The sequence below is a fragment of the Triturus cristatus genome, chromosome 11, assembly GCF_964204655.1.
Source record: "Triturus cristatus chromosome 11, aTriCri1.1, whole genome shotgun sequence".
Lineage (NCBI taxonomy): Eukaryota > Metazoa > Chordata > Amphibia > Caudata > Salamandridae > Triturus > Triturus cristatus.
Window position 1 is genome coordinate 585,204,434 of NC_140594.1, and position 13,451 is coordinate 585,217,884.

The window sequence follows — 13,451 nt, forward strand, 5'->3', positions numbered from 1 at the left end:
TACAGACTGGTAAATTCAAAAAATGCGAGAATGCGCGGTGGTGAGACGTCCCCATGAGGGGTTCACTCAATAAACCGCGACGTTTCCGCTCTCGTAACCAAGATAAGCGACCAGCTTTCGAGGTCGATTACGCAGAGCAGAAGCCCTGCGCGAATCGGATAAGGGCGCAGCCTCACAGAGAGCATGACACAGCACACTGTGAGCACTACTACACGGAGAGGGGGCTCTGACACGTGTCTGAGGAAAGAAAACTAACGCGGCCCACGACTGGAGCCCTGGGCACACCTACTAATCTGAAGGTCTCTGCTGGGCAAAGGGGCGGCGAAATGGGCGCAAGAAGTGTGGGGGACGGGGGATATATCCCCCCCAGATTTTGGAGTGGGGGGACGAGGGGACAAAGGAATTTCCCCTCTCCCTTCTGTTATCGCAGGGCCATTAGCACGCGAAAGCGCTACCTAATGGCCCTGCACTTGACCTGCCTGGAGTCACAGGCCACCCGCCCTCTGCCTTTTGTTATGCTGCAGGAAGGCTCAGCCGTTCTGGGAAGGGGGGAGAACGGAGAAAAAATAAACGCGGTCTCTTTTCCTTCATGGCAAGGACCGTGTCCACTACTCCTGATCAGCCTCTGGCGGCTGCCCTCCTCTCTTTATTCCTCCATCTCTTTCTGTGTCTGTCTCGCTCCTGCTTACGTGCGGATTTCAATAGGCAGCTCTTAAGGTACTCTCTCTTGCCTCTCCTTTTCTTCATTTGTTCCCCTGTGAAATTGATCCAAAAAAGGCTGAACACTTTGGCTGTAAATGTCCTCATTTTCTGACCGTTTTCTATTGAAAAGAAAAACCTCGGGATGGAGAGAAAAAATAGTTAAATACCTAAATAAAGCAATACAGAGTGGACAGCAGACAGGCCAGACTGTTATTTACACCCACGCACATTAGCGCCACTTTACAGAGTTTGCCAGTGAAAGCGCTGCTTTATTTTTATCTTCTTTCTTTGAACAACATTGTTTTCCCAGGGTGGGTAAGTGCACCATTCCTAAAGGGACTGCAATACCTGGTTGATGGGTAGAGTGGAAACGTTTAATGTGATCGTTTTCAACTTTTTAATTATTTTAGCTTATAAAATGCGGCTCTGTGTTTGGGGATGTGGTCTTTTTTAAACCAAATTGCATACATTTTGAAAGGATATAAGCAATGGACATTGAAAGGGGTCCCTTCCTGGTCCTGTAGCCATGTCTTGAACTTTTCAGGCAAAATCACTTACTGATTTCTGAATAATGAGTTTAAAACCGTTAAGGTAACCGTGTTTTTTTCTGATTACAGTTCACATGCTTTGCTTATTCTTGCATTCCCTATGAGTGTTTGCTTTTTCCAGGGTGTTATTCATTTTTTTCAGGCAGCATTTTACTGTTGTCTAGTGCATAATTTGAATTTAGTCGCAGCACAATTGAGTTGTGCTGAAGGCAGTGCGAGTTTCTCTCAGTGGGGCAGTATGGTATTCAGTGTGGGAGAGAATGTGGCACTCTGGCCAGAGCTGCTGAATTTGGAACTGGAGAACCATGTTCAGACCTTCATGACCAGTTCACCATACCATACTCCTTCCTGACAGAGCTTATTCCGATTCTACATCTTAGAAGGCCCGATAGACCTTAGAAGCCCAGGTGTCTTAGCACCCGCAGGTGGACCTGTCCACCACGATCCATACTGCAGTTCACTTCCAGTCTTACGGGCAGGCATATGAAGAAGCACATCCTAGATCGACAGTGAATCTGTCACTGAGGTCACAAGACCCTTGAGGCCAGTCCACCTCACCCATTGGTACCTCCATTGGCCTTTTTCCAGCACTAGCAGTGCAACTTGCCAGGGGTTGGCAATGTAGGATATGCATGCACACGAAACTTAGGGGGTGATTATAATGGCAGTGGGACCGCCACGTCACCCCGTCGGTGGCGGTCCCACCGCCATTGGTGACTGCATCACAGCCCGCCATATTACAATGGCGGGTGGTTACCTGGCGGTCAGAAAGACCAACCACCACGCACCCGACGGGCTTCTTGAGCCCGCCGGTGTGGTGGAGGGGCTCGTGGTTCCTACAATGCTGGTGGTGCCTACCATGCACCGCAGCAGGGATTACGATGTCCCTTACCCGCCAGCTTATCAATGGCGGTTCACCTGCCATGGAAATGCTGGCGAAAGGGACATTGGGGGCCCGTAGCAGGCCCCTTTACCCCTGGCCCCCAGACATGGGTCCTGGGGGGCATCTATGATGCCCCCCAACGTATCACTGCACCATGTGGCAGGCACCGATATATTTAACATGTTCCTTTTTTTTTTTACTTTGCGGCGGATGATGCAGCCAGCAGCACCTGCTGCAATGTAAAAGATAGGCACTGCGAACACCGTAGTGGCAGTCGCATTGTAATGCCTATCGTGGGGCCTCCACCTTGAAGACCAGCAGTCCCATTCCCCGATTCTATGGCGGTGGTACTCAAGTCCGCCTGCCATCGTAGTCAGCCCCTAAGTTTGCATTTTATGAATATGATTCAGCGGGAAATAAATTGATGTTTGCAATTAAATGGACTTTGGTTGGCCTCTTATCTATGAGATTTCCCTGTTGAATGTGCCTTTACATTATAAATTTTCGGTTGTATGAATTGATTGCATACTACACTCTCCTACAGGTATTAAGTGAGTTACTGCTTTTGTCTGAGATATTCTTTTGGTATTTGAAGTTTATAAGTTAAAATCCTAACATTGAACAGTGAGCTATTAACCGTCATCAAAGAGCTGCATAAAAACTTCAATGTATAGATTAGAAAGTTATGATTTTTCCCCAGTCTTTCCCTATCCTAATGTTGGAAAATGGGTTCATTAGGATAGAAATCAATTCTGATTATTGAAGAGAACCCCCCAACCATGGTGTTATGTTTTACATTCTGAGTTTGTGTTTCTCTTATCACTTAGTTTTACTTCCCCTACTTGTTGTATGTTCACACATGGGTGGGACATACTGTTGCCACCAGTGCTGCTTCTGGTGGGTGTATGTCTTAGAGGAAACCTTGCCCTGTGGCCTACCATGCTTTTGTTTAAAGAGAGCTTTTCAGGTCTACACAAATGACACTCCATCACCCATGCTCACAATTATGAAGTGTTGCTCTTATACATGAACAGTTCAACATCAACCACTGGCCCAGGAACAGACTACAAGAGCTACAGATTCGTTGTAAAGCATCACTTAGAAAGACGATGGTACAGCAGGCTAAGGTCTCACAGACCCACTGCAACAGCTCACAAAAGTCCTTAACACTGATTCAACTTAAAGAGATGCTGTGAAGTTTTTAATTAGTAAGACCTCAATTCACCTATGATGCTGCTGTGAGGAGTCCAACATCAAGATAACACGGTGACAGCCTCACTGTGGAGCAGACTACTGTCAAGGACATGTTGAGAAACAGTGACTGTATTGATTCAATAGTTAAAAGACTAGTCTTGGCCAAAAACACTATCAGAGATTTCATTAAGGAGCAGGGACAGGAGGGTCACCAATAATGGGTGAACAAAGAGAAATATCCCACTGTAATCAGGCTTTCCCCGTGAATAGTATCTATCTTTTGCTGTGGCTTATCCACCATTTTATGAGCAAGAGACAGCCTTGAAGATGCAAGTCCAACATTTGTAACTGATCCAGCTGAACCTTCAGTTGGATATTGTCCCCTAAGGAAAGTTCAAGGCAGGCATACATACAATCTCATCCACAAGGCAAGAGGTTGCATGTAAATATTAAACCGGTTTAAAAAAAATGGGTCAAGGAGGAATCACTGGGCCCCACACAATAAACAGTCAAACTCGGAACGAAATGACAGGGGTTAAAAGAGTGGCAGAAGCTGGAAATGTTTGCTATCAACCACATAATAAGGAAGTCACCAACCCTTTAAGGCTTCACCAGAAGTGTCAAACTCGAGTCAATGTCTCAGGTTCCTAACCAACAGTGGAAAGAGGGCCAGACCAATGAAGTAAACTTAACCACAAATCATTAAAAACGTTTTTTCCTGTCAGTGTTACTCATTTACAAAAGAAACATATAAAAAACCAGTCAAAATGAAATACTTCAAAGAAAGCTGGAACCTTCTCAGCCTGGCCATTCCTAACTTACTGCACCAGTTTGGATACAGAAGTGAGGAGTTCACCAACCATGGCAAACAAAGCAGTTTTGTGTGTTTTTACAGCCATGTGTTCTATGGTGTTTCATTGAAATGAAGACAAATTTCCAGGACTCTGAAGCTCAAGTCTTTCACCAGTGTCATCCTATGGGAAGGCTCTCAATCAAGGAAAAACAAAAACCTTTGAGTTTGTGAAGGTCAGGAACCTTGCCGTTCGCAGTGTTTGACAAGGGCAGGCTGCAATTCCCAACAAGCATTTACAATGCAATGGTCTCGGCAATATTATAGGTAGAGCTATTGGTATTGCTCATTATTTTGTTATCATTTTTGTATCCCTAAATAAATGGCATTGTCATTTCTATTGGCATTAGCTTTTATTTTTGCATATGTGATACCTATTGCATTAGCAGAGAGAGAGTGAGGTAGTGAGATAGAGAGAGAGTGAGGTATTGAAATAGAGAGTGAGGTAGTGAGAGAGAGTGAGGTAGATAGAGAGTGAGGTAGTGAGATAGAGAGAGTGAGGTAGTGAGGGAGAGGGATGTTGTTAGGTAGTGATATATAAGCATAGAGTGATGTTGTGATGTAGTGAGATAGAGAGAGAGGTAGTGAAAGAGAGTGAAAGTGAGTTAGTGAGATAGAAAGAGTGAGGTAGTGAGATAGAGAGTGATTGAGGTATTGAGGTAGTGAGTGAGAGAGTGAAGTTGTGAGGGTGTGAGCTAGAGAGTGAGGTAGTGATGTTTTGAGAGAGAGAAGTTGTGAGATAGTGAGGTAGAGAGAGTTATGTAGTGAGAGAGAGTGAGGTAGTGAAACAGTGATGTAGTGAGGGAGAGGGATGTTGTGAGGTAGTGAGATGTAAGCAGAGTGGTGTTGTGATGTAGTGAGATAGAGAGAGGTAGTGAAAGAGACAGTGAAAGTGAGTTCGTGAGATAGAAAGAGTCAGGTAGAGAGATAGAGAGTGAGTGATGTAGTGAGTTAGAGAGAGAGTGAAGTTGTGATATAGAGAGTGAGGGAGTGAGAGAGTGAGGTAGTGATCTTTTTAGAGAGAAGTAGTTGGAAGTGCATTTGCTCTGAGCTCATTCACGAATACAAATCAGTGTTAAAGTACTTACATTTACTTTTTAATTGTGTTCTAAAGTGGAGAACATGGACTTCATTATATTTGTGCTGAAGAATCGCAGTGGGTGCTGTGGCTACGAGAATTGGCCGGGAATGCGGTGGCTGGTTTGAATACAAAGATTGGCAGGGTACAGAGACTGGCTGGGTACAGAGACTGGTAGCGCTAAGATTGGCTGAGGGTGCAGGGACGTACTGACTGGCTGGGTACTGCATCTACAGAGGCTGGCTGGGGGTACAGAGACTCTCTGGGGAGCAGAGGCTGACGCACGTCATCCTTCCAATGGCCAGGCGGCCACTCCCTCACCGGAGAGGTAAAATAGTGAATCTTCACTCCACAAGTATGGTGATCCGAACTATATAATAGTCGATCTCGTAGGGGTCAATACATGTCTATATTATTAGCCTCGGTGTTCTGACATACCGCCAAAGCGCCTAGAAACAATGCTGAACCAGCGTCCAGCACCCTCTCTTCCACTGGAGCACAAAGTACTGTAAAGTAACGTAGATGAAGGAGGCTACACGTTCAGAAACGTGTCCCCCCTGAGAGTTCCATGGCACTAGACTGACACAGGCACTTAACATGTGCACTAGTCTGGAAGAGATTCGTTCACTTTCCAGCACCATGATAAGCGTGTAAGCTTTTAATTCTGTTAAGAACACTAGTGCTAAACCAATGGGAGTAAAACGGAAATAAGTGCCATATGAGATGAACTGCTGGTCAAGACTTAAATCCTACCAAAGCCGACTCAGCCTTCTATCCTAACAAGGTATGCAAGTTACATCGGAAAACAAGAACAGCTGATGTTTACAGCACTTGGAAACGCAGGATGTAGAATGGAGCACTATCTGTAAACAATGTAATACTGCTAGCACCAACACCACAAGCTATGATTAATGCCAGCTGAGTACACAGATAATGCCGCCCGCCCTCTAATCATTTAAAGCTCGAAACCGATGGGAGTAAAACGGAAATAAGTGCCATATGAGATGAACTGCTGGTCAAGACTTAAGGATTCCCGAGCCCGGCGCCGCCCGCAACGCCCTCGGAGCTTCACGTGAATGCTAAACAAGGCCGGGTGAGATTACTAGCTGTAAGGGGCCCCACCTACAGAGAGAGTCTAACAAGGGGGAAAGGCGTCCAAAGCACGGTGCGGATACCTGCTCGTCGAAGGGCAGCGCCGCCACCTGCACAACAACACGGCGCCGGACGGATGGATCCTCACGGCCAGACGACAGCAAAAAAATGGCGGATGGAAGCTTCGAAATTTTTTCGGATTAGGGGGCGTGTTCCTGCTGTTCTAAAAGGGCGTGGCTAAAAAGTGGAAAGAACAGCAAGGAACACGCCCCCGAATCTGAAAAAGACGGAGCCTATTTGGAGGGACGGCTCTCTCCTCCAATGGCTGGCCTCTGTTTAGGAAGCCAGCCAATGGAGGAGAGGCAAAAAGAGAGGCGGGCTAAGGAGCCACTCTCAGAAACATTAAATCTCCGACTTCCGGTTCTGCCTTCGGCAGACCGGACGGTCCTCGACCTAAAAATATAAGGCCTCGGGAGCAGCTGCAATACAAATAACCTTCACTTGTGAAGAGACCAAAAAGCCCAGTAGAGGGTACATGCCTGGCACATCCGGCTAGGGGATGGATGGCAGCACAGACGGTGACAGGCAACAAACCTCTGCTACCTTGTCACTGCAGGGGGTCTATCACTGCAGGGCAAAAGCCAGTGCTTTGCTTCAGACACAAACACCGAAAGTAACAATGCACAGCCACTACTTGGAAAAACAGCTACTGTAGACACAACAGCCTAGGGTGTGCCATGACAACATTTGGGGCAGGTAAGTTAGTAAGGCACCCATGTCTCACTTTGAACTTGAGAGGGGAGGAAGAAGGGAAAATGGGGAAGAAGAAGGTCACCAAGATCTTTCCGCTGGCCAGAGTTCTTCAGACGGGCAGAAAGTCGCTCTCAAGATTCCTGAGAAGTCTGGTGTCCTCCACTAGTAACTGAGCAAGTCATTACGTTTTGCTCACAAAATCAATGGGATCCCTGGGCTTGCCAGGGAAGGGTGTCAGTGTTAGTTGAGAGGAGCAATAGTTCTGCAGCTTTCATATGCTCAATCCGATACCTACTGCTTTTTTACTTTCAAACTGTCCTACCCACTCAGTTACATATGCACCCATAACAATATTTTGCGGCTGCGGAGAGTGAAACCGAACGAAACTTACAGTGCACCAAATAGGTCGCTGGCCAAAAATACTGGAGTTTACAGAAAGAAAGCAGCTCCACATTTAACTTCCCTTATTTAGATCTCTCACACAGGATTTGGGCATCAATAGCTCTCGATTCAGCATGTCTCGACTTTGTAAAGGGCATCCGCATTGGCCTTGAAAAAACACAAATAGGCAAGATACAACAAATGCAAAATCTGGCAGCTACGTAGCTCCTTAACATGAGGAAGCAGGAGCACTTTCCCCTGGCCTAACACTGGTTACGAGCAGCGAGACAAATCTCCTACTAAGCACTCAGCGCATCAGGCAATCCATGAAACAGGATCAATCTTCTTCCAGTTGAAAGTCAATGTTTAGTCAAAGCAGAAATGTCATATCCCAAATGGTAAAACTCCTGATCATTCCCACTTTAAAAAAAAGAAAATGTGCAAGAAGAAGCACCTTTTTGTTTGGACGAACAAGCACTGAAACAAGCTTCAAAAGAGTATAGGGATAGATTGCCATTTAGAATTACGAAAAGCCACCAAGACATGGCTATTCCCAAAATTATGATTTAACATGGACCGTAATTCAACTGGTTTGTACACAAAGCATGCAAAATAGAATACGCTCCTTTACATATTGCTTCATGTATAAGATGCTGAGACATGCCACTGCATAAAGCATGGACGCACACCTGCAAGCATCAAGCACAGCATAAAAATACTTAATTCACAGCTGAAACCCCAACCAACACCTTCTTCAACCTTGCACAATAAAGGTGAGCTAACAGACCTGTTGTAAAGTGCTTGGAGTCATGCCGCAAGATGCAATAAATGTTGTCTGGTCTCTCTTGGCGCTGCCTCTACAGATGGTAGTAAACACATGGCAGGCTACAATAACTATTCTCTCAACCATGAGCTACCAGATGGCCTTACTATCTGAGCGATACTAAAATATATTTTATCATGGCCAAGTACTGGAAAAATTGGACTATCTTCCAATTCCTCTATTGGCCTAATTCATTTAAGCTTATTTCCCAAAATATAAAACGATAGTTTGAAATGTTGTGGAGGCTAAAAAGTTGCTATCCACGGAATACCACAGGACACAGCTGTGTAAAACTACTAGCTACTGCACCCACCATGGTCTATGTTAACATCTTTGAGCAGTCTGAAAAACTCTGAAGCATAAAACTGATAGGATAACACTGGACCTTGTTCCACTGAAACAATCCATGGAAAAGACAAAGTCCACAGAAGAAGGCTCTAAATTTGAAGCTATTTTCTTGACTATCACTTGGCCGCTTAGTACAAGAGTCTTTCGTTTTTAATCTTAATTTTTACTGTACTATAATTCCAAGTTGTTCAGGAAAGTGATAGTTTAAATTAAAAAAAAAAATAACCAACTTAACATTAATACTTACTTTCTGTGAAATAGCTGTGTTACAATCACCACAGCACCTACCGCGACATCGAATCCACAAGAGTCAACGAGCACTGGAGACCCAAATGTTTGTCTGAAGCCAAGATCCCATTAAGATCCTGGCGAGCCCACACACTTTAGCGCCACCCTCAATCTTCCCCAAACGTCAGCATCCCGTTTATCACTAGCAGTAGTCCAAGTCTGTAGAAAATCTCGGTTTGAAATGTTTCACGTGTGCCTGAAAAGAACATAAAACCTGCAGCGCCAATGTTGAAAATCTCCCGAACCGTTTTCAAAACGTGGGCAAAAATAAGGAAAGTACATTACAGACCACTCACTCTTCTTTTCTTTACTTTTCACAGCACTCTTAAGTGACCTTTATGGCAATAAGTGTTTACAGAACGTCTTAAAGAAATGAATGGCTAACTCCCCTTTAACTACTATTTACCTATAATTTGAGACTCCTAATTTCAAGATCTTCCTCTCAAATTTACCCCAGAACAAATCTCTAAGCAGCATGTGTCCGAATGCCTGGTATCTTAACACTCTCACGTTTGCTTCGGGCCAAGTGAAATGTTTGCACCCCTTACAATGCACATGTAGTGGCCACATTCTGGTAAACAAGATAGGAGTCAATAGGGCAATGACTAATTTGCGTTGGCTGGCTTCACTACAAAGACTCCGTGGGGTGATGCCACTGATTAGCTCGTAACTCAGCTAAGCTGATATTAATAAGCGAGTGCTGTGATGCTAATCTATGGTTACAACAGCCACCTTCAGTGGTAGTTTCGTAGCCCCAGTCATTCCTTCACTAGTATGATGCTTCTAAACTCTCTGCCTGGAAATTTAGGCAGACAGAAAAATCTTCAAATAATTTCCAAAATTTAAATTATCTACAGATAATGTACAAAATGCCTGGGGGAAATAAGAAATCTGCAGAGACCTAAAAAAATGCCATCAATAAGAAATCTGCAGAGACCTAAAATAAATCCCGTCATCCATGAAAATTCTGTGCCACAGATATTGACTGTCCTTACTCATCACAAACTACAGCAAACACACACAGGCTAGGGCACATCAATAGTCACTCACTAGTCTCGCACGCAGCAGGCAAAGCGAACTTCATCACCACAACTATTCCAGGAAAAGCTGATCAAAGAAAGCTTCCTCAGCCAATTAGAAACCCTTTTTTTTTTTTTTTAAATATACGATACTGAAGGAGTCTCGGGGTACTGCCGTGAGACCAACAGACCAGATATACCTTTTTTTTTTTAACCCTTTCTAGCCCAGCCTGAACACTTCTTTTACACATGAATTTCTCAAAATCTGTTGAACAGATTGATACCAAATCATGAAAAGTATGTTTTCTGAGTCAGCTGCAACTTTCTGCCAAATTCGGTGTAATTCCAATCAGCCATTTTTCCAGTATCCCTTCCTAAAACAAATCCTATAGGAATCAACATAGGTCAACAACAACTTTTTGGAACCCTACCTTTTTTCTCAGCCCCCTGCTTGACGAATCACCCAGAAACTTCCCAGGAAGGAGATGGGGTGGATGAATGTTTTTTAAAAAAAAGTTCTGTAAAGATTCATCAAAAGGCTGCAAACCTAGCACAAGCTTTACGGGCTTGGGACCGCAGCCTCTCACCCCCCCCCCCCCGACTAGCTTCAACTGCCTATCTGCAGTCTTTTTGTCCCTGTCTGGAGGTCTAGAGGATCCTGTACTGGATATACAAATCTTAAAAATAGTTTAAAAAAAAAAAAAATCAAAAGGCAAGGTTCTGTAGGCAACTCCCATGCACAGCAGGACTGGGTGCCAGGTATGCCTGGAGGACAGGCTTTGCACAGACAAGTTTTGGCTACCCGTGGAGGTTGTGTGTGTAGGACCCTCTCCAACGCTCACTGAGCACAGCCATTGGGTAAGATGCTATGCCTGCTTGTTCCAAGTCCTAGATGCACTTAGTTGTGCATAGAGGGAGTTGGTCACCCAAGGTGCTTTGGGCACCATTCCTTCCTCTGCAGTCAACCCCCACTGCACTCAATAGAAGCCATGTTTAGCAGAGTTGACTACCAGCAGAATGTTGAGGACAAAGCCAGGGAAGAGCCCTGTGGCCAATCCCTGTTGCACATGTCCGAAGGCCACGCACAGTGGGAGCAGGCTATGCGCATAGGGTTGGGCGCAAGCCTTGACGATAGGTCAGACCCTATGGCAAACCCATGCTGCTAACAACCGGAGACAAAAGTGCAGCCCAACTGAATGAAACAAACGACAATGCCCTCAAGCACTTGCACCACTTACATAATGATCCACAAAGATCCAGAACACAATGCAGCTGGCCATTACCCAACATATACCATCATAAACAGTAGACTGTTCTACTCCAAGCTTGCCGGAGACTATCCAATATGATTTCCCTTTAAACAATAAAACACAACCAAATAAAAAAAAGATATAACAGACCACTTTGCCATCCGTAAATGGAAATCGCAGACCTGTAAACGGCGCCTAATTTATGAATGTGCTACTGAACCATCCAAATGGTGAGAAGGGGTTGTACTAAGTACACGTAATACAAAGAGTGTAATTCAAAAATAATATCTGTAATTTTCGAGGCTTTAAAACTGAAAACTATACGTTATACAACAAAAATATTGCTATCTTTTGTTATTGTTATTACTGGAAAAAAAGGACCTGGAGATACGAGTTAAAAACGAGCAGCTGTGGCATTAGCCGAAACTGTTCACTTACATACACGCCCTTCCCTATACAAATACAATACTCGCCCAAAAGGCACCGGTACAGAAAACAGTCTAGACTAGAGCAACACTAGCCACTACTCACATGCTTCAGACGGCTTTCGACCATGACACTCGACTCGTGCTGCTGGTATTTTCTAGTCATTCATTTGGCGTAGAGCACTGGCTGGGGAGCAGATGTCTTCGCCTGTGATAGCAATCTTCCAGCAGCTGTTGCTTACATGAAGGAAGGGGAGACACACCCTCCTCAGAGCTTGGAGGGGTCCGAGTGGGGGAGGGCATCGGGTGGAGTGCAGCTGACAGCAGCACACTCGCAAGGGACAGTCACAACTGTAAAGTAGGCAGAGTTCAAGTTACCCATCCAGCGCCTGCTCAAGGCCAAACCCAAGGGTGCAGTTCGGGCAGCATAATACAGACCTACGGAATCTCCGTGCAGAAACTCTAGGGGTTGGAAAGTAATGGATTGGTGCTGGAACAGAAGCACGCAAATCCATGTCTACAATGGAAGGGTTTGGGGACGAGCTCTGTTACCGGGTATATTTTTGGGAAGGTGATTAAAATGTGCCCCATGCGCTCATGTCAAGTAGAACTGCATTCACAAGAACCACTATCCTAAATGTCTTCTCAACAGATAGAGCCTCATTTACTGGCCTATCAAACCTCCAGAACTTCACCGGGGAATGTGGTGTAGCTCATACTGCGACAGAAACCCTTCAAACACCTTACTATTTCTCCACTAGTGTCAAGGAGCTACAACGGACCCATTTCTTTATAACAGAAATACTTTAGCTCTTCAGTCCTGCTGTTCAGACTGCGGTTCGGAAATTAGTTGGTTTTCTGCTAAAACGGATTGTCAACTAAATAGCCTAAAAGCATTACTGGAGAAAAATATGGGTGGGATTTAGTCAAGAATGACCAATTGTAAATTTGGGGCTCTTTAGTTTTCCAACCGCCATCCTCAGATTCAGATCACGAATGACTGTTCTTAATCTCAGAGGGATGTTTGTCCTTTTTGAAGGCAAAACAAGATTTTCTTACAGGAAGAGGATAAAGTATAGGTAATAGATTAATTCTGAAGAAGCTAAGTTGGGGGTTGCAGGGCATGACTGATAAATACAAAGGGGTAGACTTTTCCTAGTGCCGAGAAGGCAATGGTGCAAAACAGCACCGAAGTGTTAAATCAAAATCACGTTTCTCATGTCCTCATAAGCTCTAGACTAAAGTAAAACATTGAGATAAGCTAACCAAGAGAAGGCAATACGATTCACACACCAATTCTATGCACACTTCTTTGGAGCATCAGTTACTACAAGCATCTTAGCTTAAAATTCAGAGACATTTGAGGAACTTGAAGTGACAAATTCCAAAACGTAAAAAAATGAGGTAATAAATGCAGGCAGGTTCATAGCTCAATAAGGAAAAAAGAGGAACTAAGAGCTCCAGCAGCATGGCTTCTGCCTCATGCGCCAACATTTCAGAGGACTTTCTTAGATGCTAGACTGCTTCACAAGATATTTCTCGAGTCATCTTGAGTTGCAGAGAAGGTGCTGAAAATGTCTTGATGCACAACAAATTGCCATATATACACCTCTACAGCGAGATGCTCCATTGCAGGGCCTTGTCAAACCTTACGTCATGCTCATGACTGGAACACACGAGGCATCTGGATGCCTTGGATTCAGGGAAGCAACATCTTGGAGCAGGAACCAGTCAATCAGTGGAGTGGTCCTCAACTAAATTATGTGCAGAATAACTGGCAAAATATCCTGCACAACTAGAGAGGACATGGCACCGAT

The 13,451-nt window shown here is 44.6% G+C and overlaps 1 protein-coding gene across 10 annotated transcripts in view; it reads right to left on the reverse strand.

Annotated features, from left to right (window-relative positions):
* XPO7 (exportin 7) overlaps positions 1 to 13,451 on the reverse strand; it is a 598,229-nt gene that overhangs the window by 488,509 nt on the left and 96,269 nt on the right. For 4 of the 10 annotated variants that reach the window (XM_085633848.1, XM_085633847.1, XM_085633845.1 and 1 more), the window contains exon 1: positions 11,741 to 11,849. The exons of the other annotated variants lie outside the window; for them this stretch is intronic. In XM_085633848.1, the coding sequence (XP_085489974.1) occupies positions 11,741 to 11,800 (60 nt within the window). In that variant the 5' untranslated portion in view covers positions 11,801 to 11,849. Of the gene's footprint in view, positions 1 to 11,740; positions 11,850 to 13,451 lie in introns of those variants that run through there. 10 annotated transcript variants of the gene reach the window in all.